Below are 26,152 nucleotides of genomic sequence, written 5' to 3'. Positions count from 1 at the left end.
TCAGTGGCCACCCAGGAAGAAGGCTGTTAGATAACTGAGTCGCTTCCCTAAAGGCATGGTCTTATGTTGCCCTCATAACCCCATGGGTAAGAACAGCAGGTATTGTATTAGACAATCATTAACGAGTAAAATCTGCCAGGCTTCACAGCTTGAGACCATGGCATGAGGGGATCAGCACTTACTAGGTTGGACACTTACATAATTAATCAGCCCTTGGGTTCCCTCCGGCTCTTGGGAGGGACTCACGTGCCGGGCCCCGAGACCGGAAGTAGTTCCCCAAGAAATCCGTGGCCGTTGGCGAATCCGGGAAGGAGTTCTAGTGCGGAAGGTGGGGCGAGCGGTCACCGAGTTTTACGGAAGTACGCGAGGGCGCTGCAGGATCCCGAATGGGGAAATGGAGAGGGGCGTGTCCTGAAGCCCCTGCACCCCTCTGATTGGCCGTCAGGAGGACGAGGCCTTCACAATCCGCGCTACGGCTGTGAGAACTTGCGTGGTCATGACGCTATCAGAGAGGGAAGAAGGGGCGGGTCTGGGTGCTTAAGGGGCCAACCGATTGGCTGGGAGGCCCTGGAGTTGGTCCTCCCGCCCGGCTTGAGGGCGGTGCCGCAGACTTGGCCCGGTGTTTGCGACCGGCTTCGGAGAGACGATCATGGCAGCTCGAGCCGGTCAGAAGGCCTTTACAAGGGTAGTCTCGGAGTGCCGTCCGAGGTTGGGGACGTCAGCCGCAGTCCCGGCGCAAGGGTCAGCGCGGAATAGTAGGTAATAAACAATGGGGGCGCGGGGACGAGAGCAGTTTTACTCCTGGACTTGTTGAGTGGCGAGACAGGGAGATTTGGGGGTGAGGAGGAGCCGAACCCGGCGCGTTTCCCTTGTCTCTGGAGAAGTGTCGGCATTTGAGGGACTCTGGCGCAGCGCCCGAGGCTGGCCTGCTGTCTTGGTAGTTCAGTCTCTGGGCGATTGGCTACCCTCCCGGTCGGTGGTGAGGCATTAGCACAACGACTGTGGACGCATCTGATAAAGCAGTTCAGCCACAGGTATTTGGGGCTCTTCCGATCTCCTTCCCTATGACCTGTTGCTGTGGCGGTCGGAAAGTTTTTGTTTTGCCCCGGGGTCTCGGAGTCTAGCTCAGTGATAGAGGACTAGCATCGCAGGCGCGAGACCCTGGATGAGACCCTAGTGTCCCGGAAACACCCAAACTAGTAAGACAAAAAGCATTTGCTCGCTGCTGGGGATTTGGGAGTTTGTGGCCTGGCGATGAGCTCCCCTTCTGTTCCTCCTGAGTGCCAGGTGTTCAGAGGCGCTTTTCCAGTTTGGGTGGAGTTTTTTGCCCCCATTATTTGGTACTTATAAAAACTAAATGTAGCCAACGAAGGACCTGTTTTATTTTTGTTTTCTTCCCCATTCCGCTGTAACTTAGAGGTCTTGTAACCTTGTACCAGAGTCTGTCTTCGATTTTCCTGGTTGGTTCCTTTACGGAGAGGTTGGAGTGGAGATGGAGGTGGAGAAATGAAGGATACCATATTTTTTTTTTTTTTACTAGTTTCCTTTTTTTTTAAATTATTTTTTAGTTGTAGTTGGACACAATACTTTTATTTTATTTATTTATTTTTATGTGGTGCTAAGCGAGCACTCTACCGCTGAAACACAACCCCATCCCCTACTAGTTTCCTTTTTTACTAATAACATTGTGTAGAATTTTTCTCGAAAATTAGTGTTTAAAATATGTATACCAGTATGAGGAAAATTAGTGTTTAAAATATATAAAGTATACAGTGAGAGAGCACAAATCTGGCCGAGCCCCAGGCCATTTAGATTCAAAGAAGAATTTAAAGAAGTAACAGCGGCACACTTCCAAATCCTTTTAAACAAATTGGATAAACAAATAAAATCAGATATCATTTACTCTTGCTTTAGGAAATAATCTCAAAAAGTATTTCTGAACAGAACAACAATATTTTAGATCTGTTTGTTTACTCTTAAAAATATTGGTTTGCAAATAAAAGTGTTATATTAACATAGATTTTGGCCTTTATAATAGAGTATTTGAGAGAGTAGTATTGAAAGAAGGCACATGGTGCATGCCAGGGCACTGAACCATAGCATGAACACTGACCAGGAAATCTATATTAGTTTGCTTTAAACCCAAAAAATTGGGGGTGCTGGGGAACCATATATGAATCGATACAAAACTGTATGCAGTGCAAAGAAAGCTTTCCAGTCAACCAGACACTTATTCAATTTATCTCTTTAGAAGTAAGGTCTTTCTTTTTTCTTCTTTATCCTTTTTCTTTCTTTGTGGGGAGGTGAATCTCCTAAGGCCTGGCACATGCTAGGCAAGCACTCTACCACTGAGCTACATCTCTGCAGGTCTATTATCTTTTTTTTTTTTTTTTAAGATGGGTACAATATCTTTATTTATTTTATATTTTTATATGGTGCTGAGGATCAAACCCAGTGCCTCACATGTGCAAGGCAAGTGCTCTATCACTGAGCTATAATCCCAGCTTCAGGTCTACTATATTTTTAAAAATAAACTTTTCTCAGACAATCTACTTTTTCTGATACTGATTTATCAGAAAATTATTAATTTTAACAGTATCTGCCACATAATTAGCCTCCAATAATAAATAACATGGTATCTATGGAGTGGAAAAAGTGGGGAAAAGTAGATGAAACTGTTATAACTGTTAAAGGTAACTAAAGAATGTTTAGAATTTGTATATTAAATTTAGCTTTTATAATCAATATAGCTAACAGATCCAGAAATAATTTTTTTGGTGTGTGATTTATTTGGGGGGGGGTGGTGCCAGGGATTGATTTCAGGGGCACTCAACCACTGAGCCACCTCCCTAGCCCTATTTTGTATTTTATGTAGAGACAGGGTCTCACTGAGTTGCTTAGCATCGTGGTGTTGCTGAGGCTGGCTTTGAACTCAAGATCCTCCTGCCTCAGCTTCCCAAGCCTCTGGAGTTATAGGCATGCACCACCATTACATTAAAAATTTTTTTTTTCTTTTAGTTGTAAGTGGACACAATACCTTTATTTTATTTATTTGTTTTTATGTGGTGCTAAGGATTAAACCCAGTGCCTCACACATGCTACGCAAGTGCTCTACCACTGAACTGTTACCCCAGCCCTTTTCCATTACGTTTTAACAAATAGTCATGCAGCATTTAGCTTGACCTTTTTTATTGATCTCTATTACATGTAGAATAAGTGAAAGGAAAGCAAAGAACCGTGAGACTGGTGAGCGAGAAATGAAAGAGGCCAGGCAGAGATACACATGAGAGTTTATCTATAGATGGAGAGAGCAAAACAGACTTGGGGATCAAGGCTTTTATGGGGCAGGCTCAGGGATTAGAGCCTGGTGGGTCCTAATGCAGGCGGTTAAGGGTGGGGTTGATATGAGAGAGTGGTGAGCCTTTCTCAGAAATGCTCTTGGACAGGAAAGTGAAATTTTTCTTAAGATGGCCATCCACATGCTAAGCAAGGACCTTACATTAAGCCCATTCAAATTGTGTGTGTGTGTGTATGTGTATATGTGTGTGTGTGTGTGTGGTGTTAGGAATTGAATCCAAGTTCTGTGTGTGTGAGACAAACATGCTAACACTGAGCTAAATCCCCAGCCCCCTTTCAGTTTTTATAATCAACTAATTGTTCAAAAAAAAATTTTTTTTTTTTTTGGTATTATAGAGACCAAATTTGGTCTCCTATTATTAGTTGGGCTGTTATTTTTGCATTTTGAAGCCATATTCTCAGGTATCCTTTAACTTCTGGCTGAATATTCCCAATTTCTTCAACTGTTCCTAATTCTTTATATCTTTCAGATTTTCTCCTCCACCTCAGCTAAATTGTAGGGTCTCAGTGTCCTTCAAGAAATTTTATTTATGTATCAACTATACTTTGCATATATCAAATATTATATATAATAACATGAGATTTCACAAGGCCACTGTTTTAGCCAGCTTTGTGATGCCGTGATCAAATACCTGACCAGGGACAACTTAGAGGAGGAAAAGTTTATTTTGCCTCATGGTTCATTCAGTGGTCAATGGAGGATACTGCTTGGGGCCAAAATGAAGTAGAGCATCATGGCCAAAGGGATCTTTGAAGGAAAGCTGCTTGCTCATAGCAAGGTCAGGAAGCAGAGAGAGGGAAGTAGGAAAGGACAGCAGGGAAGATGAGCCCCTTCCAGGGCACACACCCAGTGATCCACCTCCTCCAGCCATGTATACCAGCCCATAGTTACCACGTAGTCAGTCCATTCAAACTAGAATGAGCTGATAAGGTGACAGCTCTCATAATCTAGTTGACTATTTCTGCATTAACACAGGAGCTTTGTGTGTGTGTGTGGGGGGGTAATCACATATCCAAACCATAATATTCCACTCTGGCCCCCAAAAGATCATGTTCATTTCACAATAAAAAATGCTTTTAATTCATCTCCAAGAGACTATAGTCTTAACAGTTTTAGTATTACCCAAAAGCTCAAGTCCTAAGTCTCCTTGAGACAAGACACTCTTGGCTATGAACCCCTGTAAATATCAAAAGCAAGTTACATAAATTCAATATACAGTGGCACCAGGTAAACATTCCCATTCTGAAAGGGAGAGATAAAAGACAGATAAAAGGAATGGTGGTGGGCATTGCCTGTAATCCCAGTGATTCCGAGAGGGTAAGGCAGGTGGAGGGTCAAAAGTTCAAAGCCAGCCTCAGCAAACTTAGGCCCTAAGCAATTTAGCAAGGGCCTATGTCAAAATAAAAAGGGCTGGGGATATAGCTCAGTGGTTAAGTACCCTGTACCGAAAGAAAGAAGGAATGGGGCCAAAGCAAGACCTAATCCCAGCTGGGCAAACAGTTTTTATAGTTCTACCTTGAGTATCTGGGGCACATGGTGACGAGATGATTTCCCAAGGGTTTGGGTGGCCTTGCCCCTTTGGCCTTGCTGGTTGCAGCACACAAGAGCTGTCTTTCGCTTGGCGCCAGCAGCTCTTCTTGGCAGACAGTCCACATTATTGGCATTTCTAAATTTCTGGGGTCTCCATTCCAGTTTTGGCTTCACTTTCACAGCTTTACACATTGCTGCCTTTGGGACAGCCTGTAGGGATTCTTGTGTGTGTGTGTGTGTGTGTGTGTGTGTGTGTATGTGTGTATGTGTATTGGTGCTGGATGTTGAACCCAGGGCCTTATGCATGCAAGGCAAGCACTCTACCAACTGAGCTATATCCCCAGCCCTGGGATTCTGACCCTACTGAAACCAGAGTTTTGAGATGAAACTAGATTCCCTGCTTCTGCTGGCAGATGAGGTTTGTGCAGTCTGTAGGCCTTACTAATTTCCTTCAGTATTCTTATCTGGCAGATTTAAAGAGTAAAATCCATTGTCAATAATGAAGAGTGAACGGAGTGGGATTTATTTAAGTGAGAAGAGATAATCTGATAGCATTACTAGAAACTTGAGGTAGTGTGAAGGACCCCACCCCAAGTCTCTCTCCCTCTCTCACTCTCTCTTTGGGAAAAAAAAAAGCTCTGCTACAACATTCTAGGGTTTTTCCAGCCTGCATCACCAAACTTTTCAAAACTCCTCCCACAAATCATTTCCAACTGCTTCTGAATCACATGATCAAGTTAATCAGAGTAACAACCTCACTCTTGATATCAATTTCTGTTTTAGCTGACTTTGCATAACTGACAAGAACACTTAAGAGGTAGAAAAGTTAATTTTGCCTCATAGTTCTATGGTTAGTAGAGTCCACTGCTCTGGGCCCACAGTGAGGTGTGGAACATCATGGCCAAAAGACCCTGTGGAGAAAAACTCCTCAGCTTGTGGCAGTATCAGGAAGCAGAGAAAGGGAAGGGGGAAGGGGCTGCAGTGAAGATGAATCCTTCCGGGCACACCCCTGGTGGTCCACCTCCTCCAATCATGCCCCACCTGCCCACAGTTACCATCAAGTCAGTCCTTTCAAACTAGGAAGAACTAATCAGGTTATAGCTCTCATAATCTGGTTGTTTCATCTCCAAATATTCCTGCATTAATAACGGGAGCATTTGGGCGACACCTCATATCTAAAGCCATAACAGCTACCCTATTTCCCTTTTTAAAAAGTAATTTGCCAGGCATGGTGGTGCATGCCTGTAATCCCAGAGGCTCGTGAGGCCAAGACAGAAGGATTGCAAGTTCAAAGCCAGCCTCAGCAATTTAGAGAGGCCTAAGAAACTTAGTGAAACCCTGTCTCAAAAAATAAAAAAGGGCTGCGGATATGGCTCAGTGGTTAAGTGCCCCTGGGTTCAATCCCTGGTACCAAAATTAATAATAATAGTAACTTAAAGATTTGATTTAATGAAATATCACTTTTTTTCCTCCTCTACTGGTACTGGGATTTAATACAGGGTCATTTTATCACAGAAGTACATGTCCAGCCCTTCTTTTTTATATACCTTTATTTTATTTATTTATTTTTATGTGGTGCTGAGGGTTGAACCCAGGGCCTCGCATGTACTAGGCAAGCACTTTACTGCTGAGCCACAACCCCTGCCCCCATGTCCAGACCTTATAATTTTTATTTTGAGACTAAATTGCCCAGGCTAACCTTGAACTTGCAATCTTCCTGCCCCAGCCTCCTGAGTTGCTGGGATTACAGTTGTATGCCACTGTGCCCATTGAAATATCACTCTCATACTTGAAGCTCTTCAACAGCTTCTCATTAAGAAAAATTTCATCCAGGTATGGTGGGTTTAGCTCAGTGGTAAAGTCCCTGGGTTCAATCTCCAGGAACCCTCTCCTCAAAAATTTTTTTCAGTTTTTTGTAAATTGCTTTTTCTTGGCCAGCAATATGCACCATGATCCAACTACTATCTCCGACATTATTTCTTGCTACTCTCTTGGCATCCATACTACTTCTAAAGGATTAGTTCTTTTCATCTCTTTTTTTTTTTTTTTTAATATTTATTTATTTATTTATCGGCAGGCACAACATCTTTATTTGTATGTGGTGCTGAGGATCCAACCCGGGCCGCACGCATGCCAGGCAAGCGCGCTACCGCTTGAGCCACATCCCCAGCCCTCTTTTCATCTCTTGACACTGCCAAACTCTTTCCCTGTAGCCCAGAATGTTATAGTAGTGTTACCTATCCCTCCCCCCCATATATACACACACACACAGGAAAATACCTTTGCATATTCATATTTGTACACACATTTATCATGTACCAAATTACCTCTTTTCTTTCTCTGCAAACTCCTTTTGTATTCTATCTTAGCTGAAATAGAACTTCAGAGGGCTTCCTAGGACACCCTGTCCAAAGGAGGTCCTGAGGTGCTCATTAGATGTCTCTACCACTTTCTTTTTCTTTCTGATATTTTTTTAGTTGTAGATGGACACAGTATCTTTATTTTGTTTATTTTGTATGGTGCAAGGATTGAACCCAGTGCCTCACGCATGCAGCAAGTGCTCTACCACTGGGCCACAACCCTGGCCCTCTACCCCGCTTTCTTTTCTAGTACTTTTTTTTTTTTCCTTTTCGTTTTTGGAGATGGGTTCTTGGGGTCTCACTGTGTGGCCCAGGCTGGTCTCAAACTTTTGGGCTCAAATAATCTTTTGATCTCCACCTCCTGAGTAGCTGGGACTACAGGTGTACACCGCATGCTCAGCTCTTTTCTGGTACTTGTTTTGAATCCTCAACTAGTATATAATCTTCATAAGGTTCTTATTTGTTCTTTTACCATCAAATTCTTAGTGACTACTACAGTCTAACACAGAATAGGAGCTCAGTAAGTATGTGAATTGATAATGAATATATAGTAGTGTATAATAGATGTGCGATTTTCATATTAGGGAAAGTTTAAATAGCTAGGTGAACAAGATATTTCTTTTCTGGAAAGAGATACTTTTTGTGCCAGAAGTTTCTAATCTAACTTATAAGCTGTTGTTTTTGGTTTTCTTTTCTTTCTTTTTTTGTACTTGGGATTGAACCCATGGGTGCTTAACCAATGAGCCACATTCCCACTCCTCTTTATGTTTTGAGACACAGGGTCTTACTAAGTTGCATAAGGACTTCACTGAGTTGTTGAGACTAGCCTCAAACTTGTGATCCTCCTGCCCCAGCCTCCCAAGTGGCTGAGGTTACAGGTGTGATCCTGGTGTCCCAGCTATTTTTAGTTTTCTTAATGGTACTTAAGAAGCTTTATTTTTCTGGCCAGGTGTGGAAAGCAATGACAGTGTCTGGGAGACTAGTGTCTGAGATTGGGGTCCCCTGATGACTTCATGGCTGTGACATACTTGGTGACTGAGAAAGTTTCTGTGCAAAGGCATAGGATGCCCAGTTGCTATGGAAATGTCTTCCATGCTAGAGTTTTATCAGCCTCTGCCTTATTCCCAGGCACAGCAGCTCCTGGGAACAAAGGAACTTCCTTGCTAAGATAACCACAATGTTTCACCAGTTCTGCTGCCCCTGAATCTGCCCGGAATTAGTATGCACTTTCTTGAGAGCTGCACAGTGCTCCTAACATTGCACATTTTAACGAGGAAATAGCCCCATACTGTTGCTAACTCTAACTTTCATGAATACAAAGAATAATGCTTGCATAGTCTTTAATCTGATTTAGAAAGATATATATATAATAAAGATTGCTGGTGTAATTCTTTAGACCTGCTTTTCCATCAGAGAGTAGCGCTCCATCCAACTCCAGCTTTATCTTCAAGATCTGCATTTGTTGAGTCTATTTCTTCCATTCTCCCATTGCCCCTCGCAGGAACCTGCTAGTTTGGCCACACTGGTCAAGGCAGCCAGGCAATAGTGGCACATGCCTGTAACTTCAGTGACTGGAGAGGCTAAAGTAGGAGTATGGAAGCCGCAAATTAGCAAGACCCTGTCTCAAAAATAAGCAGAAAAGGACTAGGGTTGATGTTCAGTGGTAAAGCTCCCTTGGATCCCCAGTAGAAGCAAAGATTTATTTTTATCTATACCTGTGTGCGTGTGTGTGTGTGTGTGTGTGTGTGTGTGTGTGTGTGTGTGTGTCGTTTCATTACTCTAAAATTACAAAGTCTTAAGAAATATGATAACTTTTTACAGTCTCTATAATTTGTGCTTCCTCTTAGTTTTTACTGTCAATCTAAATTGGATGATTTTTGTCTTTTTAGATATTTAGCTTCCTGTGGTATACTGATGAGCAGAACTCTTCCACTACATAACTCAGTTTTGCCTAAGGAGATATATTCAAGAACTTTCTTCAAAATTGCTTCACCCTTAATAAACAAAAGAAAAGAATATTCAGAGAGAAGAATTATAGGGTTTGTATATAATAATAATTCTAAAAGAACACATTCACAGTTTTTTTTCATAAAGTATTTGTGCCTCTGTCTCTCCAAATTATTTTCTTAGACTAAACAGCTTTTTTATATTGGTTTTTCCATTGCCCCTTGCAGTTTTATAAATATTTGTTATTGAATGATTATAAGACAGATTTAAGCCTTGACATAAAATGAAAATAATTTATGACCTGCGTTTCTGTATGTTGTATTTTTGGCAATTCTCGAGAGTTTAAACAAAGAAAGGCTCAAATTCGGTTGCTTCCAAAAACACTTTTTTTGTGATTTAGATTGTGATTTTTTTTAATTACTATATCATTTTGGGGTGAATCATATATTAACAGTGTTGAGTCTTTATAAGCAAAAGTACTATATATCTGGCTTATTATTCAGGTTGTATTTTATATGTGACAATGGAGTTTTGCTGTTTGTTTTTTTATTTAAGCCCTGAGATATTTTTGTAAAATTTATTTCTACGAAGTTTACATTGCTATGCTAGTGTTTTCTAACTGCTTTTGGTTAATATAGGAAAGCTATTGGTTTCTAATTATTTCCTAACAGGCCACCTTAACTAAATTTTGAATTGCTTTTTCTGAATTGATGTTTGTATCATCTACCAGTCGATAAATTTGGTTAATTTTTCAGCACATATGCTTTATATTTCATGCTCTGATTGGATGTTTTAGCTAATATTTTCAGAACAGTGGTACATAATGTAGCATCTCTGTATTATTTCTTACTCTACTAGACTTGCTTCGGGTCTGTGATCTATGGAATTAATCATATAGTTTTTCCTTTTTTGCAATGAATGTGATTATAATTGTAAAATTCTTTATATTAAATTATTCCTATATCCCTCAATTAGTTGCATTTGATCATTATATCTTTATAATATATTTCGGATTCTGTTTGTTGATATTTTTCTTCGGAGTGTTTGCCTCACTACTTATAAGGGATGTTGGTATGTAATTTTCTTTTCATGTTCTTTTATTAGCTTTTGGTATTAGGAGGTTATGCTGACTCATAAAAAGAACAGGAGCTAGAAGTGGTATTGCATGCCTATAATTCCACCTACCTGGGAGACTGAGGCAGGAGGCCAGTCTGAGCAAATTAGCATGACCCAATCTCAAAATTTCAAAGACTAGAGTATAGCTCAGTGGTAAAGTGCCCCTGGATTTAATACCCATTACCCTAAACAAAAACAACAAGAACTAAACAATAGGCTTTTTTTTTTTTTTTTTTTGGTATTCTAAAATAGTTCATTTTTTTTCTAAAATTGCAACAGTATTACCTGCTTATATAAAAATAATAACATGGAAGCATATCGTCTAAGGAATTAGTCTATTTTAACCTTCCTTTTTTTCTCTGAGTTGATGTTAATTGTTATATCCTTCCAGCACTTTTTAAATGTATTCATTTGACAACTATTGACAGTTATTTTTAGGAAAAAACAAATATCAAGTAAGTTTAAATTGAGGAACACAGTGTATTTGTATACTTTTTTGTTAGTTGTAGATATTTTGCTTTATAATGTGCTTTTCTCATGAATAACACACTGTAAACTGTGCCTTAAAATATATATTTGACCAAAATTTTAAAGCAACCAGTATAGAGTCCCATAGTCATCTTTTATTATGATTCACTAAACATTTACTTTTTTGTTTTTTTACTTACTAACTTATTAGCAATATTGGGAATTGAACCCTGGGCCTTGCGCATGCAATGCAAGTGCTCAACCACTGAGCTGTATATTCCCATCCCCTTTTTAATTTTTATTTTGAGACAGGGTCTTACTAAGTTGCCCAAGCCTACCTCAAACTTGTGATCCTTCTACTTCAGCCTCCTGTGTAGCTGGGATTATAGCCATACACTACCTTACCTAGCACGATTTATTAAACATTTGTTGATATCTATGTACTGACAAAGATTTGGGTTGCTTCCATTTTTTTCCACCCTTTCACATCAATATTGAAGTAAACATCTTTGTTTTGTACGTTATGGGAGTATTTTTGAGTGTTAAATTGTTGAAAGTGAAATTCCTGGCTCCAGTAAGAGATTATTAGTCATCTCAGACCAGTTCATATTATGCAAAGATGTGGATATAGTGGCTGCAAGATTTTTCAAGTTTAAAGTTTTGTTGTTGTTGTTTTACTATAAAGTCTCAGTTTTTAAGTACTGGCAACTAGTGAAAAATTGGAAAACCACATCTACAGCCAAATTCAACCTATGAGCCACTATATTGTGACCTCTGCTGTATGTGTCTATGTAGCGCCCTTCTAATTTCTGTGTTTTGAAGTCATTCATTCTATAGTATGGTTCAACATACGTGAAAAATTATTTATGAGTAAGTTTTTTCATGTTCAATTTTAAATGTACGTGTATCATATATAATAAGCAGTTAACACCCCTCATCTTTTTTTAAAAGATATTCGATGCAGGAAATGTATAATGTAGTATCAGAAATGGAGGATTACAAGCATTTCGTTCCTTGGTGCAAAAAATCAGATATAATATCAAAGAGATCTGGATATTGTAAAACACGATTAGAAATTGGATTTCCACCTGTGCTGGAGCGATACACATCAGTAGTAACCTTGGTGAAACCACATTTGGTAAAGGTAATAGCTCTGTTTTTTGTTTGTTTGTTTTTTTCTGTTTCCCCAAACAATACCAAATAGTTTAATGTCTTAAAGCATAAAAGGGTGTCCCTAAACCAGGAGGAGAGGAAATGAACCATTTATTTTATCTCCTAATTGTGCTATTTTATATGCAATGTTAGCATTATCCTTTTCCTTTTTTTTTTTTTTTTTTTTCTGTTGAGGTCTAGCCACTTAGGAAAGATCACTTGGGTTACACAAGTGAGAAATATTTTAATTTAATCTTTGTATTATTTAAAAATATATATTTTGAATACTGGGGGAAATTTTAATAAGTATTTTTTTTTTAAGTTAAAGAATGAAAAGTGGTAGAAGATGAGAGAAGGTAAAAAAGATACAAATGTGGGGAATATTAACATTGTTGAGGTCCTCCTGCCATGTAACAGGAATTGAAATGCCAGCTCCTGTTACCTTGTACTAATCAACTTACCCTTTTCAGAGAAGGATACACTTGGGGGGAAAAAAAAAAAGAAACCTAGACTTAAAAAATAAAAAAATGGAGAATTCCATGGAGTAATACTTCATTTCTTTCAAATTCTTACCTTGTACTGGCCAAACCCTTTTTTTTTTTTTTCCTGTTTTTCAGAACCCAGGAGTGCTCTACCACTGAGCTACACTCCAGCTCTTTTTATGTTTTATTTTTCAGACAGGGTCCCCTGGTCACCCACGCTGGCTTTGAACTTGTTTTCTGCCTACTTCAGCCTCCTAAGTAGCTGGGATTACAGGCATATGTCGCTGTGCCTAGCTAATGGCCTTTTATTTTATTCTAATTTTTTTTAATATTTTTTTTTAGTTGTGGATGGACACGATACTTTTATTTTTATGTGGTGCTGAGGATCGAACCCAGTGCCTCACACATGCCAGACAAGTGCACTACCACTGAGCCACAGCCACAGCCCCTTTATGAGCTCTTCTTAATGCTTTAATTGCTTTTTTAATTCTTACAACAACCTTTTGAGGGTCAAATCTTATTATTCCTTATCTTCTAGAGCAAATTAAGGCTTAGAAGAGTTAGATAACTTGCCTAGAATCAAAGAGCTAACACTTTAGTTTGTCCAAAATCAGTGAATTATAATCTTAAATTTTTATTGTTCTCTGACCTCAATCTCTTACAATTTCAAGCTCTTATAATTTAAATGTTAGTATTTTATGCAGCATCTAAATAAAGAACTCTTAAAAAAAAAAAAAAAACTAACCACTCTATCCTCTGACTTTCTTACCTTCTCTGGCTTCTTAAAATATACAGGATAAAGTCAATCTCTTTATCATTGCACGGGGGCCCTCTCCCCTTAATTTTCAGGTATACCACAAATCTTAAAGTTCCATGATTGCACCAAATAGTACTTGTTCCACAGCCATGTGTTTTGGCATATTGTTCACTCCTCTTCCTGTAATGTACTTCTCTCCTTGCCTATTAATCACTTCAAATTCCAGCTGTCTAGTGTTATATGCTCCCTTTCTTTTCATGTAAATCATCAGTCCTACCTCAGTGATTCTTCTGGGCTTTTTATGTACTTTATTTCTCTGTCATATTTTTTCCACTGGGTTTTTTGGACAAGATTGAAGAACTTGAGGGAAGGAACTCTATTTTTAGTTGTCAGTGAATCTTTGTTTTAATCATTTATATGCAGTGCTGATAATCGAACCCAGTGCCACGCACATGCGAAGCAAGCACTCTGCCATTGAGCCACAACCCCAGCCCCAAGGGACACTGTCTTTTTCCTCTCTGTGTCCTCAGCACAAACACTGTGGCAATCAGTCCTTTCATATGAAGCTATCACTACCTGTATTCTTGGACTCCTGAAGATCAGAGATGTTCATAATCATCTGTTATTTTCAGCACATCTGAGGAGAATGGATTTTTAAAAATTTTCATAATAATCTATATGATCATTGCTATCTAACTTTTATGAAGCTTAAGGAGATTAATAACCCTAAAAAAATTCACACTGTAGCTGGGCACAATTGCATACATCTCAGGAGCTGAGGCAGGAGAATCACAACTTTGAGGCCAAACTGGACAACTTAGCAAGACTCTGGCTCAAAGAGTTGAGGATGGGGCCAGGGTTGTGGCTCAGTGGTAAGATCGCTTGCCTAGCATGCGTGAGGCACTGGGTTTGATCCCTGGCACCACATAAAAACAAACAAACAAAATAAACGTATTATGTCCACCTACAACTAAAAATAAAAGAGGTGGGGATGACGCTCAGTTTGGTTTTTTTGTTTTGTTTTGTTTTTTTAATACATGGCCTTGTGCATGGCAGGGAAGCACTCTACCAACTGAACTCTATCCCCAGACCAACACTCAGTTTTAAAGTGCCCTTTGATTCAACCTTCAGTACCAAAAAAAAAAAAAAAAAAAAAAGAATTACACTGTATTCCAAACACTTTTCCATTATAAAAAGCTGTGTCACTTTATCTACAAGTTTATTTTCAAAGACATAATTGAGAATAACCCAGAATTGTGTGTGCTTAGCTTTCAGTTCAGGTGTTAGATTTTAATACCTAATACATATTCGTAACATATAGTAATAATCATTATAACAAGGGAACAGAAGAATACAGAAGCCGTGTTACATATCTATGAATTATTAACTTACTAAAATGTGCCTATCACTTAATATGTCAGTTTTCTAATCTACATGAGTCTATAATGGTCACAAGCCCTTGGTAGTTTTCAGATTTAATAGGGACAACAAACATTTCAAATAATCTTACTTCCTGGTTTACAATATAAAAATTTTGTTTGGGTTAGTGTATTTGACAGACTTGGTCAATTTACTTAGAACAACCAGTAGAAGGTCATTATAATAACAGGTGCATCTGTGTTAAATATCTCTGCTCTTAGGGATAAGGTCTTTGGTAATTTCATTCATGTCAAAAAATACCAGTAAAAATCCATGTGTCCTTGGACTACATCATTGGTGTGAGTGCACACTGCCATATTTTGTATAAAAATAGTCAGAGGGGGAGGTGTTATAGTGAGTATTTCCAGCAGCTGTTTTTCCTTCAGTGTTAAGTTTCCTGTAAGCGTCTTATGTGATTATAAAGAAGGGCAAAATGGGTTATCTTTTTCTGTTTTTTTGCTGTACTGGGGATTGAAACCAGGAGAGTTTTACCACTGAGCTACTTCCTCAGCCCTTTTTATTTATTTATTTATTTTCTTTATTTTCTTTTATTTTTTTAAAGAGAGAGTGGGGGAGAGAGAGAGAATTTTTTTTTCTATTTTTTTTTATTTGTTATTCAAAACATTACAAAGCTCTTGACATTTGATATTTGATATTTGACATCTTGATATTTCATACATTAGATTCAAGTGGGTTATGAACTCCCATTTTTACCCCAAATACAGATTGCAGAATCACATCGATTACACATCCACATTTTTACATAATGCCATATTAGTAACTGTTGTATTCTGCTAACTTTCCTATCCTCTACTATCCCCCCTCCCCTCCCCTCCCATCTTCTCTCTCTACCCCATCTACTGTAATTCATTTCTCTCCTTGTTTATTTTCCCATTCCCCTCACAACCTCTTATATGTAATTTTGTATAACAATGAGGGTCTCCTTCCATTTCCATGCAATTTCCCTTTTCTCTCCCTTTCCCTCCCACCTCATGTCTCTGTTTAATGTTAATCTTTACCTCCTGCTCTTCCTCCCTGCTCTGTTCTTAGTTGCTCTCATTATATCAAAGAAGACATTTGGCATTTGTTTTTTGGGGATTGGCTAGCTTCACTTAGCATAATCTGCTCTAGTGCCATCCATTTCCCTGCAAACTCCATGATTTTGTCATTTTTTAGTGCTGTGTAATACTCCATGGTGTATAAATGCCACATTTTTTTTATCCATTCATCTATTGAAGGGCATCTGGGTTGGTTCCACAGTCTAGCTATTGTGAATTGTGCTGCTATGAACATTGATGTGGCAGTATCCCTGTAGTACGCTCTTTTAAGGTCTTCAGGGAATAGTCCGAGAAGGGCAATGGCTGGGTCAAATGGTGGTTCCATTCCCAGCTTTCCCAGGAATCTCCATACTGCTTTCCAAATTGGCCGCACCAATTTGCAGTCCCACCAGCAATGTACAAGAGTACCCTTTTCCCCACATCCTCACCAGCACTTGTTGTTGTTTGACTTCAGAATGGCTGCCAGTCTTACTGGAGTGAGATGGTATCTTAGGGTGGTTTTGATTTGCATTTCTCTGACTGCTGGAGATGGTGAGCATTTTTTCATGTACTTGTTGATTGATTATATGTCCTCCTCTGAGAGGTGTCTGTTCAGGTCCTTGGCCCATTTGTTGATTGGATTATTTGTTATCTTTTTATCTATTTTTTTGAGTTCTTTGTATACTCTGGATATTAGGGCTCTATCTGAAGTGTGAGGAGTAAAAATTTGTTTCCATGATGTAGGCTCCCTATTTACCTCTCTTATTGTTTCTCTTGCTGAGAAAAAACTTTTTAGTTTAAGTAAGTCCCATTTATGATTCTTGTTATTAACTTTTGTGCTATGGGTATCCTATTAAGGAATTTGGAGCCCGACCCCACAATATGTAGATTGGAGCCAACTTTTTCTTCTATCAGACGCAGAGTCTCTGATTTGATATCAAGCTCCTTGATCCATTTTGAGTTAATTTTTGTGCATGGCAAGAGGAGGGGATTCAGTTTCATTTTGTTGCATATGGATTTCCAGTTTTCCCAACACCATTTGTTGAAGATGCTATCCTTCCTCCATTGCATGCTTTTAGCCCCTTTATCAAATATAAGATAGTTGTAACTTTGTGGATTAGTCTCTGTGTCCTCTATTCTGTATCATTGGTCCACCCGCCTGTTTTGGTACCAGTACCATGCTGTTTTTGTTACTATTGCTCTGTAATATAGCTTGAAATCTGGTATCGCTATACCACCTGCACACTTCCTGCTTAGAATTGTTTTTGCTATTCTGGGTCTTTTATTTTTCCATATGAATTTCATGATTGCTTTATCTATTTTTACAAGAAATGCCATTGGGATTTTGATTGGCAATGCATTAAACCTATAGAGAACTTTTGGTAATATCGCCATTTTGATGATGTTAGTTCTGCCTATCCATGAACAGGGTATATTTTTCCATCTTCTAAGATCTTCTTCTATTTCTCTCTTTAGGGTTCTGTAGTTTTCATTGTATAAATCTTTCACCTCTTTTGTTAGGTTGATTCCCAAGTATTTTTTTTTTTTTTTTGAGGAAATTGTGAATGGAGTGTTTTTCCTCATTTCCGTTTCAGAAGTTTTGTCGCTGATATACAGAAATGCCTTTGATTTATGCGTGTTAATTTTATATCCTGCCACTTTGCTGAATTCATTTATTAGTTCTAGTAGTTTTTTTGTAGACCCTTTTGGGTCTTCTAGGTGTAGAATCTTGTCGTCCTCAAATAGTGATAATTTAAGTTCTTCTTTTCCAATTTTTATGCTTTTAATTTCTTTCGTCTGTCTAATTGCTCTGGCCAATGTTTCGAGAACTATATTGAATAGAAGTGGTGATAGAGGGCATCCCTGTCTTGTTCCAGATTTTAGAGGGAATGCCTTCAATTTTTCTCCATTCAGAATGATGCTAGCCTGAGGCTTAGCATAGATAGCTTTTACAGTGTTGAGGTAAGTTCCTGTTATCTCTAGTTTTTCTAATGTTTTGAACATAAAGGGATGCTGTACTTTGTCGAATGCTTTTTCTGTGTCTATCGAGATGATCATATGGTTCTTATCTTTAAGTCTATTGATATGGTGAATAACATTTATTGATTTCCGTATATTGAACCTTCCTTGCATCCCAGGGATGAATCCTACTTGATCATGGTGCACAATTTTTTTGTTGTGTTTTTGTATCCGATTCGCCAGAATTTTATTGAGGATTTTTGCATCTAGGTTCATTAGAGATATTGGTCTGTAGTTTTCTTTCTTTGAGGTGTCTTTGGTTTCGGAATCAGGGTGATGTTGGCCTCATAGAATGAATTTGGAAGAGCTCCCTCTTTTTCTGTTTCCTGAAATAACATGAAAAGTATTGGTATTAATTCTTCTTTAAAGGTTTTGTAAAACTCTACTGTATACCCATCCGGTCCTGGGCTTTTCTTGGTTGGTAGTCTTTTGATTGCTTCTTCTATTTCATCCATTGATATTGGTCTGTTCAAATTGTGTGTATCCTCCTGACTCAGTCTGGGCAAATCATATGTCTTAAGAAATTTATCGATGTCTTCACTATCTTCTATTTTATTGGAATATAGGTTTTCAAAATAATTTCTAATTGTCTTCTGTATTTCTGTAGCATCTGTTGTGATATTGCCTTTTTCATCCCGTATGTTAGTAATTTGAGTTCTCTCTCTTCTTCTCTTTGTTAGCATGGCTAAGGGTCTGTCGATCTTATTTATTTTTTCGAAGAACCAACTTTTAGTTTTGTCAATTTTTTAAATAGTTTCTTTTGTTTCAATTTCATTGATTTCCGCTCTGATTTTAATTATTTCTTGCCTTCTGCTACATTTGCTGTTGTTTTGCTCTTCCTTTTCTAGGGCTTTGAGATGAAGTGTGAGCTCATTTATTTGTTGGTTTTTTTCTTTTTTTGAGGAATGACCTCCAGGCGATGAATTTCCCTCTTAAAACTGCTTTCATTGTGTCCCATAGATTCCGATATGTTGTGTCTGTATTTTCATTTATCTCTAAGAATTTTTTGATTTCCTCCTTTATGTCTTCTGTAACCCATTGGCATTTACCTCCGTAGGTTCAGAAGGGCCGACCAGTTGTTTCAGCAGGATGGTTTAGTGCTGAGTCACAGCGGTTTGTCTGTGAGAAACAGGCGAACGGGAGCTTGAATTCAGCTGATCCGGGCTCGGTGTGTGTTCTGTGAGGCCCAGACTGTTCAGCTCAGCATTGCCTAGTGATCCTGAGCAAACAGCATTTAGAGGGTTTACGACTCCTTATGCCCGCGCAGCTGAAGAGGTCAGAGACTTGATCTCTCCGCGCCCGCCGCCATGTTGGATCTCCCCTGAACTTCTCGAGAGAGAATTTTTTTAATGTTTATTTTTTAGTTCTCGGTGGACACAACATCTTTGTACGTGGTGCTGAGGAGCGAACCCGGGCTGCACGCATGCCAGGCGAGCGCACTACCGCTTGAGCCACATCCCCAGCCCAGCCCCTTTTATTTTGAAACAGGGTCTCACTGAGTTACACAGGCTTACCTCGAACTTGGCATCCTTCTGTCTCATGTCCCGAGTAGCTAGGATTATAGGCGTGCACCACCATGCCCAGCCAAAATGTATTATCTTAAACTTAACTTACTGAAATAATAAGATTTCATTATAGTTTTTAAAAAATTTTTTTTTTAGTTGCCAATGGATTTTTAACTTTATTTATTTATTCATATGTAGTGCTGAGGATCGAACCCAGGGCCTCACACTGCTAGGCAAGCACTTTACCACTGAGCCACAACTCCAGCCCCATTTTTTTTTTTTTTTGAGACAGGGACTTGCTGTGTTGCCCAAGTAGCCTTGAACTCCTGCCTCAGCCCCCCCAGTAACCGGGATACACATATATGCCACCATTCATTGTAGATACTTACTGGTATTAAAAATTAGAGAGTTGGCAGTTATTGAACTATACATGTATGGCTAAAAATTTACTTCTCTCCAGTGACTTAGCATAATTCACCTATTAGTTAATAGTATTTTAATTATTATTATGTTAATATGTCAAAATTAATTTTTTTCTTTCCTTTTTTTTTTTCCCAGTGCTGGAGGTTGAACACAGGGCCTTATGTATGCTGAGCAAGTACTTTACCACTGAGCTAGATCCCCAACCCTATATGAATTTTTAACATTCACTGGTTTCCACTTTTCAATTTAAAATAATGTTATCATTTCTTTTTATAAACATGTGAATGGAGCACATAAATGCTTTTTTTAGCTTGGGTGCTATTGATCATTTTAATAATAATTTTACCATGTTACTGGCTGGTAATTCATGATGATAATTCATTCAAGAGTGTGTAGGTGAAGAGAAAGTTAGAAACTGCAAAAGAATTTCTGGTTTGGCTCCAATATCTATGGAGAAATTCAGAATTTAGTCAGAGAAATGGTCCTGTGTTCTTTGTTCAGAGGGGCTACAACTGGGAAAGAAAAAGTAAAAAAATACATGGAGGAAAAACAGTTTATCTATGCAAGTCCTGATTTTGCTAATGTGTTTGTAGTGATTATAGCCTTAGGGGAAGCGCATTCTAAACTCTTGAGGGGAATCTATCACCAAAGAAAAAGGGATAAAGAGGCTTGATTATTGACTTTAGGATATGCCTAAAGAGCTGAGGAGGAAGTTGTACACTTGGAAACAGTCTACTGCTAAAGGAAAGTGAATAGGTATTCTTAAAGTCAATTGTTTACTAGTGTAATAATGCCCAATAACATCTGAGGGTTTTAGGTAAAAAAGCTGAACTGGTTGGGTTGGCACAGTACTGTAATCCCAGCTACACAGGAGACTGAGGCAGGATTATTGCAAGTTTGAGGTCAGCCTGGGCAATTTAGTAAGACCCTGTGTCAAAGGAGCTGGGGGGAGGGCTGAGGCTCTAGCTCAGTGGTAGAGCACCTGCCTTGCATGTGTGAGGAACTTGGTTTGATATTCAGCACCACATAAAAATACATATATACATACATACATACATACATTGTGCCCGTCTACAACTAAAAAATTAAGAATTTTTAAAAAATTAAAAAGGCACTGGAGATATGGCTCACTGGTATAGAGCAACCCTGGGTTAAATCCCCAATACCACCAATAATAATAATAATAATAATAATAATAAAGAAGGGGAAAGACTAAATATGATTATCAAGAGAAATTTGGGTAATAGAGAATTATAGAATTGTTCTAACTGTACCAGGTACCTTATAACCATTTTTGCCATCTCGTAGAAATGGTATACAGCAGGTATTATTTTACATTTCAAGGAAATATGGTTCAAGAGTTTAGCTTTTTCAGGATCCCTTTTAAGTGGTAGATCTGGAAATAAGCTTCCAAAAATATCACTCCCTGTTCTGTTGCTAGAGGAGAGAAATCTAAGTAGTATAGTGGGTAATAGCTGTGAAATAAAGAAAAACTGTCAGTCTTGGGGATTCTGAAAGAAAAGAAAATAACTAATTTTGGTTAAAATGTTCCTTCCTAGCATCAAGCTGTTAAATATCTTCATCTCCTGTGGTCTGACCTATAAAAATCAGATTTTTTTCTTTGAAAAAAAAAATGGTAGATTCTTATTAATCCAAAAGGTACTTAACTGTAGTTTGTTTGTTTGTTTGTTTTGTTTTGTTTTGTTTTGTTTTTATCTTATTCTAGGCATCCTGTACTGATGGGAAACTTTTCAATCATTTGGAGACCATTTGGCGTTTTAGCCCAGGTCTTCCTGGCTACCCAAGAACTTGTACCTTGGATTTTTCAGTAAGTTTCTCAAAAAGTCCTTGATTTGTTTCACATATAAAGTGAAATGAGTACTGAAATCATATTGTATGCATAGAGATAACCAAAGGTCAGTTTTAAAAAAATCTCAAATTTCTGAGTATTGATTACATTTTGCTGCACCAATGCTATGAACATTTTTTTCTCTGTTCTAATTTTGCAACAGTGAATATTTCTTTCTCTCTTTTCTACGTTTTATAAATCCATAGGTTTTAAGATATATGCCTGGGCTGAGGATGTAGCTCAGTGGTAGAACATTTGTCTAGGATGCATGAGGTGGGTTTGCTCACCTGTAATGCAGAAAAAACAAACAAAAAACTCCACATGCCATGAATTTACTACATCAGTTAAAAACATTTAAACTTAGTAACAATTTAAAATTGATACCAAATTAAATCTATATATTGCATGTTATATGTAGAAATGAAGAATAAAGGAGAAACTCTGATTTTATAATCTAGGGACTCATAATTTTCTTCTTATCACTTTAAAAATAGAAAACTTAAAGCCTCCTATAAATTTCTTTGGCAGCAGTTAATGTAAGTTGTTCTTTGTCTTGCAACTTAGTAACTCAGGCATTGAATATTTTGTTTGTTTGTTTGATGCTACAGACTGAACTTGGGTGATTTACCACTGAACTAAATCCCCAGCCATTGCCCCACCTTTTTTTTTTTTTTTTTTTTTTTTTTTCAATTTTAAGACAGGGTCTTGCTAAGTTGCTGAGGCTAGCCTAGAACTTGTAATCCTCTTGCTTCAGCTTTCCAAGTTGCTAGAATTATAGGTGTGCTACCATGCCCAGTCAGGCATTGAATGCTAAGTTATGTTGGTGATCCAGGTGTACAGTGGCACACATCTGCAATTCCAACAACTCAAGAGGCTGAGGCAGGATAATTGTAAGCTTGAGGCCAGCCTCAGCAACTTAGTAGGACCCTGTCTCAAAAAATGGGATGGGGACAGCTCAGTGATAAAGCACCTTTGTGTTCAGTACTCAGTGGTGGTGAGCTAGGGTTGTAGCTCAGTGGTAGATTGCTTGCCTACCATTCAAAAGGCTCTGGGCTCAGTCCTCATTACTGCAAAATAAACAAACAAAAAAGAAATGGTAAAAATTTTGGTTAAATTGTTTTATTTTTGTTTTCGGCTCTTTCTCATTAAAACATTAGTAGACATAGTCCTGGGTTCAGCCCCCAGCAACCTCTCCCTGTACCCCTTCCCCCCACACACACAAAAAAAATAGTGGACCTTTTTTAAAAATTTTTTTTTAATTTAAAAAAAATTGTTTTTGTTATATATGACAGCAGAATGTATTACAATTCATTCATATTACATATGTAGAGTACAATTTTTCATCTCTCTACTTGTATGCAAAGTATGTTCACACCATTCATGTCTTTTTCATACATGTACTTAGGGTAGTGATGTCCATCTTATTCCACCATCTTTTTTTAACCCCCTTTGCTCCCCCCACCCTTTTTTAATTTATTTTTCGGTTTTAGGTGGACACAATATCTTTATTTTACATTTATGTGGTGCTGAGGATTGAACCCAATGCCTTGTGCATGCTAGGCGAGCACTCTACTACTGAGTCACAACCCCAGCCCTATTTCCCCTCTTTGCCCTTTCTACAGTTTGTCTAATCTTCCCATGCTCCCGCTCCCAACCCCACTGTGAATCAGTCTCCTTATATCGGAGAAAACATTCGGCATTTTTTTTTTTAGGATTGGTTTACTTCACTTAGCATTATATTCTCCAACTTCATCCATTTACCTGCAAATGCCATGATTTATTCTCTTTCATTGATGAGTAATATTCCATTGTGTATATATACCTCATTTTCTTTATCCATTCATCTATTGAAGGGCATCTAGGTTGGTTCCACAGTTTAGCTATTGTGAATTGTGCTGCTATAAACATTGATGTAACTGTGTCCCTGTAGTATGCTGTTTCTAAGTCTTTTGGGTATAGACCAAGGAGTGGGATAGAGCTGGGTCAAATGGTGGTTCCATTCCCAGTTTTCCAAGGAATTCCCTCTGTTAATTTCCTGATTTTGACAATTATACTGTGGTTACGTAGGACATTAAGATGGAAAAATCTGTCCAGGAGTGGTAGTTCACGCTTGTAATCCCAGCAGCTCAGGAGGTGGAGGCAGAAGGATTGCTCTCAAGTTCAAAGCCAGCCTCAGCAAAAGCGAGGCACTAAGCAACTCACTGAGACCCTGTCTCTAAATAAAATACAAAATAGGGATGCGGATATGGCTCAGTGGTTGAGTGCGCCTGAGTACAATCCCTAGTACCAAAAAAAGAGGGGAGGGGCACTGGGGTTGTGGCTTAGCAGTAAAGTGCTCACCTAGTATGTGCTAGGTGTGCTGGGTTTGATCTTCAGCACCACATAAAATAAATAAATAAAATAAAGGTATTGTGTCCAACTACAACTAAGACCAAAAAAAATTTTTTTTAGAAAGAGGGAGAAATCTGGGTATGGATACATGGGATTCTTTATACAAGTTTTACAACCTTTTTATAAAAATAAAATTATTTCAAAATGAAACTTTGAGCTGAGATCATAGCTCAATAGAGGCACTGGGTTTGATCCTCAGTACTTGGGGGGGGGATGAAAAGTTAAATCATTTTAAAATCTAGAGGGCATTTGGTTGTTTTTAAAAACTTTCTCGGGCTGGGGCTGTATGTAGCTCAGTAGCAGAGCACTTGCCTAGCATGTGTGAGGCACTGGGTTTGATCCTTAGCACCACATAAAAAATAAACGCCAAATGGTCTCCAAATGATTGAAAAGTTTCCCATCAGTACAGGATGCCTAGAATAAGACAAAAACAAAACAAAACAAACAAACTACAGTTAAGTACCTTTTGGATTAATAAGAATCTACCATTTTTTTTTTTTCAAAGAAAAAAATCTGATTTTTATAGGTCAGACCACAGGAGATGAAGATATTTAACAGCTTGATGCTAGGAAGGAACTTTTTAACCAAAATTAGTTATTTTCTTTTCTGTCCATCTACAACCACAAAAAAATTAAAAAACAAACATACAAAAAAATATTTCTCAAAACATTTGCCTTGGGCTGGGGTTGTGGCTCAGTGATAGAGTGATGCTTAGCACATGTTAGGCACTGGATTTGATCCTCAGCACCACATAAAATAAATATATAAAATAAAGGTATTGTGTCATCTACAACTAAAACAAAATTTATTCAAAAGCAAACAAACATTTGCATTGAATTCTGGCTACTCGATAAGAGTCAATCACCTGCCCTTTCTGCTTTGTGGTTGAGTCATGCATGTGTGCTACACAGGTGATCTCCTTGCTGCTATTTATCATTGGAATGATGCCTGTGAGAACAGTCACTTCCCTTCCTTATTCCTTTTGTGAAGTAGGATATATCCAAGAAGTATACATTAATAAGAACAATAAAACTTTTTCTAGTCTTCTCCAACTTATTGAAATGTAGGCTGTTAGCTCTGAAATGAGATGCATTGGCCTTGTTAAATTTATTTTTCCAGCAGTTGTGCATAATGCAATAAAGATGATTCCCTCTTCTGATGGTAAAATCTCACCTCTATATACCTACACAACTTTACCTTAGATCCCCGGGTCAGAGTGTAAACACCTTGTCCTCAGTGGAAATTTAGCAGAAGAAAGATTTTTCTAAAACAATTTTTAACATTTTCTTACAGATTTCTTTTGAATTCCGCTCGCTTCTACACTCGCAGCTTGCTACTCTGTTTTTCGATGAAGTTGTAAAACAGATGGTAGCTGCCTTTGAAAGAAGAGCATGTAAGCTGTATGGTCCAGAAACAAGTATACCTCGGGAATTAATGCTTCATGAAGTTCATCACACATAAAGAAAAAAAAGAACTGGTGTCACCTACTTTTAATTTTAGTTCACTTTTAGTAAGTGCTTTCGTGGTTTATTTTCAGAAGTCAGAAAGCATTTGCTAAACCCAACTTTGATTATAAACCTGCTCCATTGAAAATTTGCACATAGAATATGGACCCACTTGTACATAGAATTATTTCTTCAATCAAGTATAATTCAAAGTAATGTGTACATCAGCAGGTTCTGCATTTATAATAATGGGATGTCATCATTATTGCCAGAATATTGACATTACTCTTCTGTATGGAAGTTGAAACTGTAAATTTAATTCTTTTAATTTTCACCTTACTTGAAAGAGATTAGTTGAGAATACTCCCTCTGTGGAGCACTTCAGTATATATTAACCATATCATGTTTAAGTTATTATATTCAGAGTGTTTGTAACTTATTGCTATAGGGCCTGCCATATGACCTAGAATATTTGAGTAATCATCATATATTCAGAGTGAAAAACTTTGATTGTTCATATGGGTAGTAGTTGATAATTCACTGTTATTGTGAGATTAGCTCCCAGGTAAACACTGAAGGTGTTTGTTTGGTTTTGTTGTTTTGTTTTGTTTTGTTTGGGTAAGTGGTCCAGAGCTTTATGATACTGAGTAGTAGTTTGCAGCCTTCTCCCAGGTTCTGTGTCTACTCTTTAAATAATGCTAATCACGCGTTAAATTCTGTCTACCACAGTAAGCAACAGATGAAAATAAGTTTTGGTTGGTATGTCTCCAGCACTTTGCATCCCTGTTTTCTATTTATTGCATGTATTCACTTTCAGTAATATATTCCAAACATATTTTTTTAACAAATCAATATAAGAATTGAAGCAGTAACTTAATAAAGTTAATTTGTCTA

The 26,152-nt window shown here is 38.1% G+C and overlaps 1 protein-coding gene across 2 annotated transcripts; it reads left to right on the top strand.

The window, feature by feature from the left end:
• Positions 1-537: 537 nt before the first annotated feature.
• On the top strand, positions 538-26,152 carry Coq10b (coenzyme Q10B). Of its 2 annotated transcripts, XM_076866188.2 has the most exons (5): positions 544-759; positions 9,138-9,287; positions 11,731-11,923; positions 21,300-21,401; positions 25,107-26,152. In XM_076866188.2, the coding sequence occupies exons 1-5, from the start codon at positions 650-652 to the stop codon at positions 25,272-25,274; spliced, it is 723 nt and encodes a 240-aa protein (XP_076722303.2). In that variant the 5' UTR covers positions 544-649; the 3' UTR covers positions 25,275-26,152. The 2 variants fall into 2 exon arrangements, with proteins under 2 accessions (XP_076722304.2, XP_076722303.2); XM_076866189.2 differs by lacking the exon at positions 21,300-21,401 and having other exon boundaries at positions 538-759.

The sequence above is a fragment of the Callospermophilus lateralis genome, chromosome 9 (assembly GCF_048772815.1).
Source record: "Callospermophilus lateralis isolate mCalLat2 chromosome 9, mCalLat2.hap1, whole genome shotgun sequence".
NCBI lineage: Eukaryota > Metazoa > Chordata > Mammalia > Rodentia > Sciuridae > Callospermophilus > Callospermophilus lateralis.
This window is presented reverse-complemented; position numbering and strand designations above follow the sequence as displayed.

What these genes read in the sequence shown, in the direction of transcription:
- Coq10b (XM_076866188.2), top strand. Translation starts at nt 650, where the DNA reads ATGGCAGCTCGAGCCGGTCAGAAGGCCTTTACAAGGGTAGTCTCGGAG. An exon ending in TGAAACCACATTTGGTAAAG is followed by an intron (nt 11,924 to 21,299) that starts GTAATAGCTCTG and finishes ATCTTATTCTAG; the next exon opens with GCATCCTGTACTGATGGGAA. An exon ending in CTTGTACCTTGGATTTTTCA is followed by an intron (nt 21,402 to 25,106) that starts GTAAGTTTCTCA and finishes ATTTTCTTACAG; the next exon opens with ATTTCTTTTGAATTCCGCTC.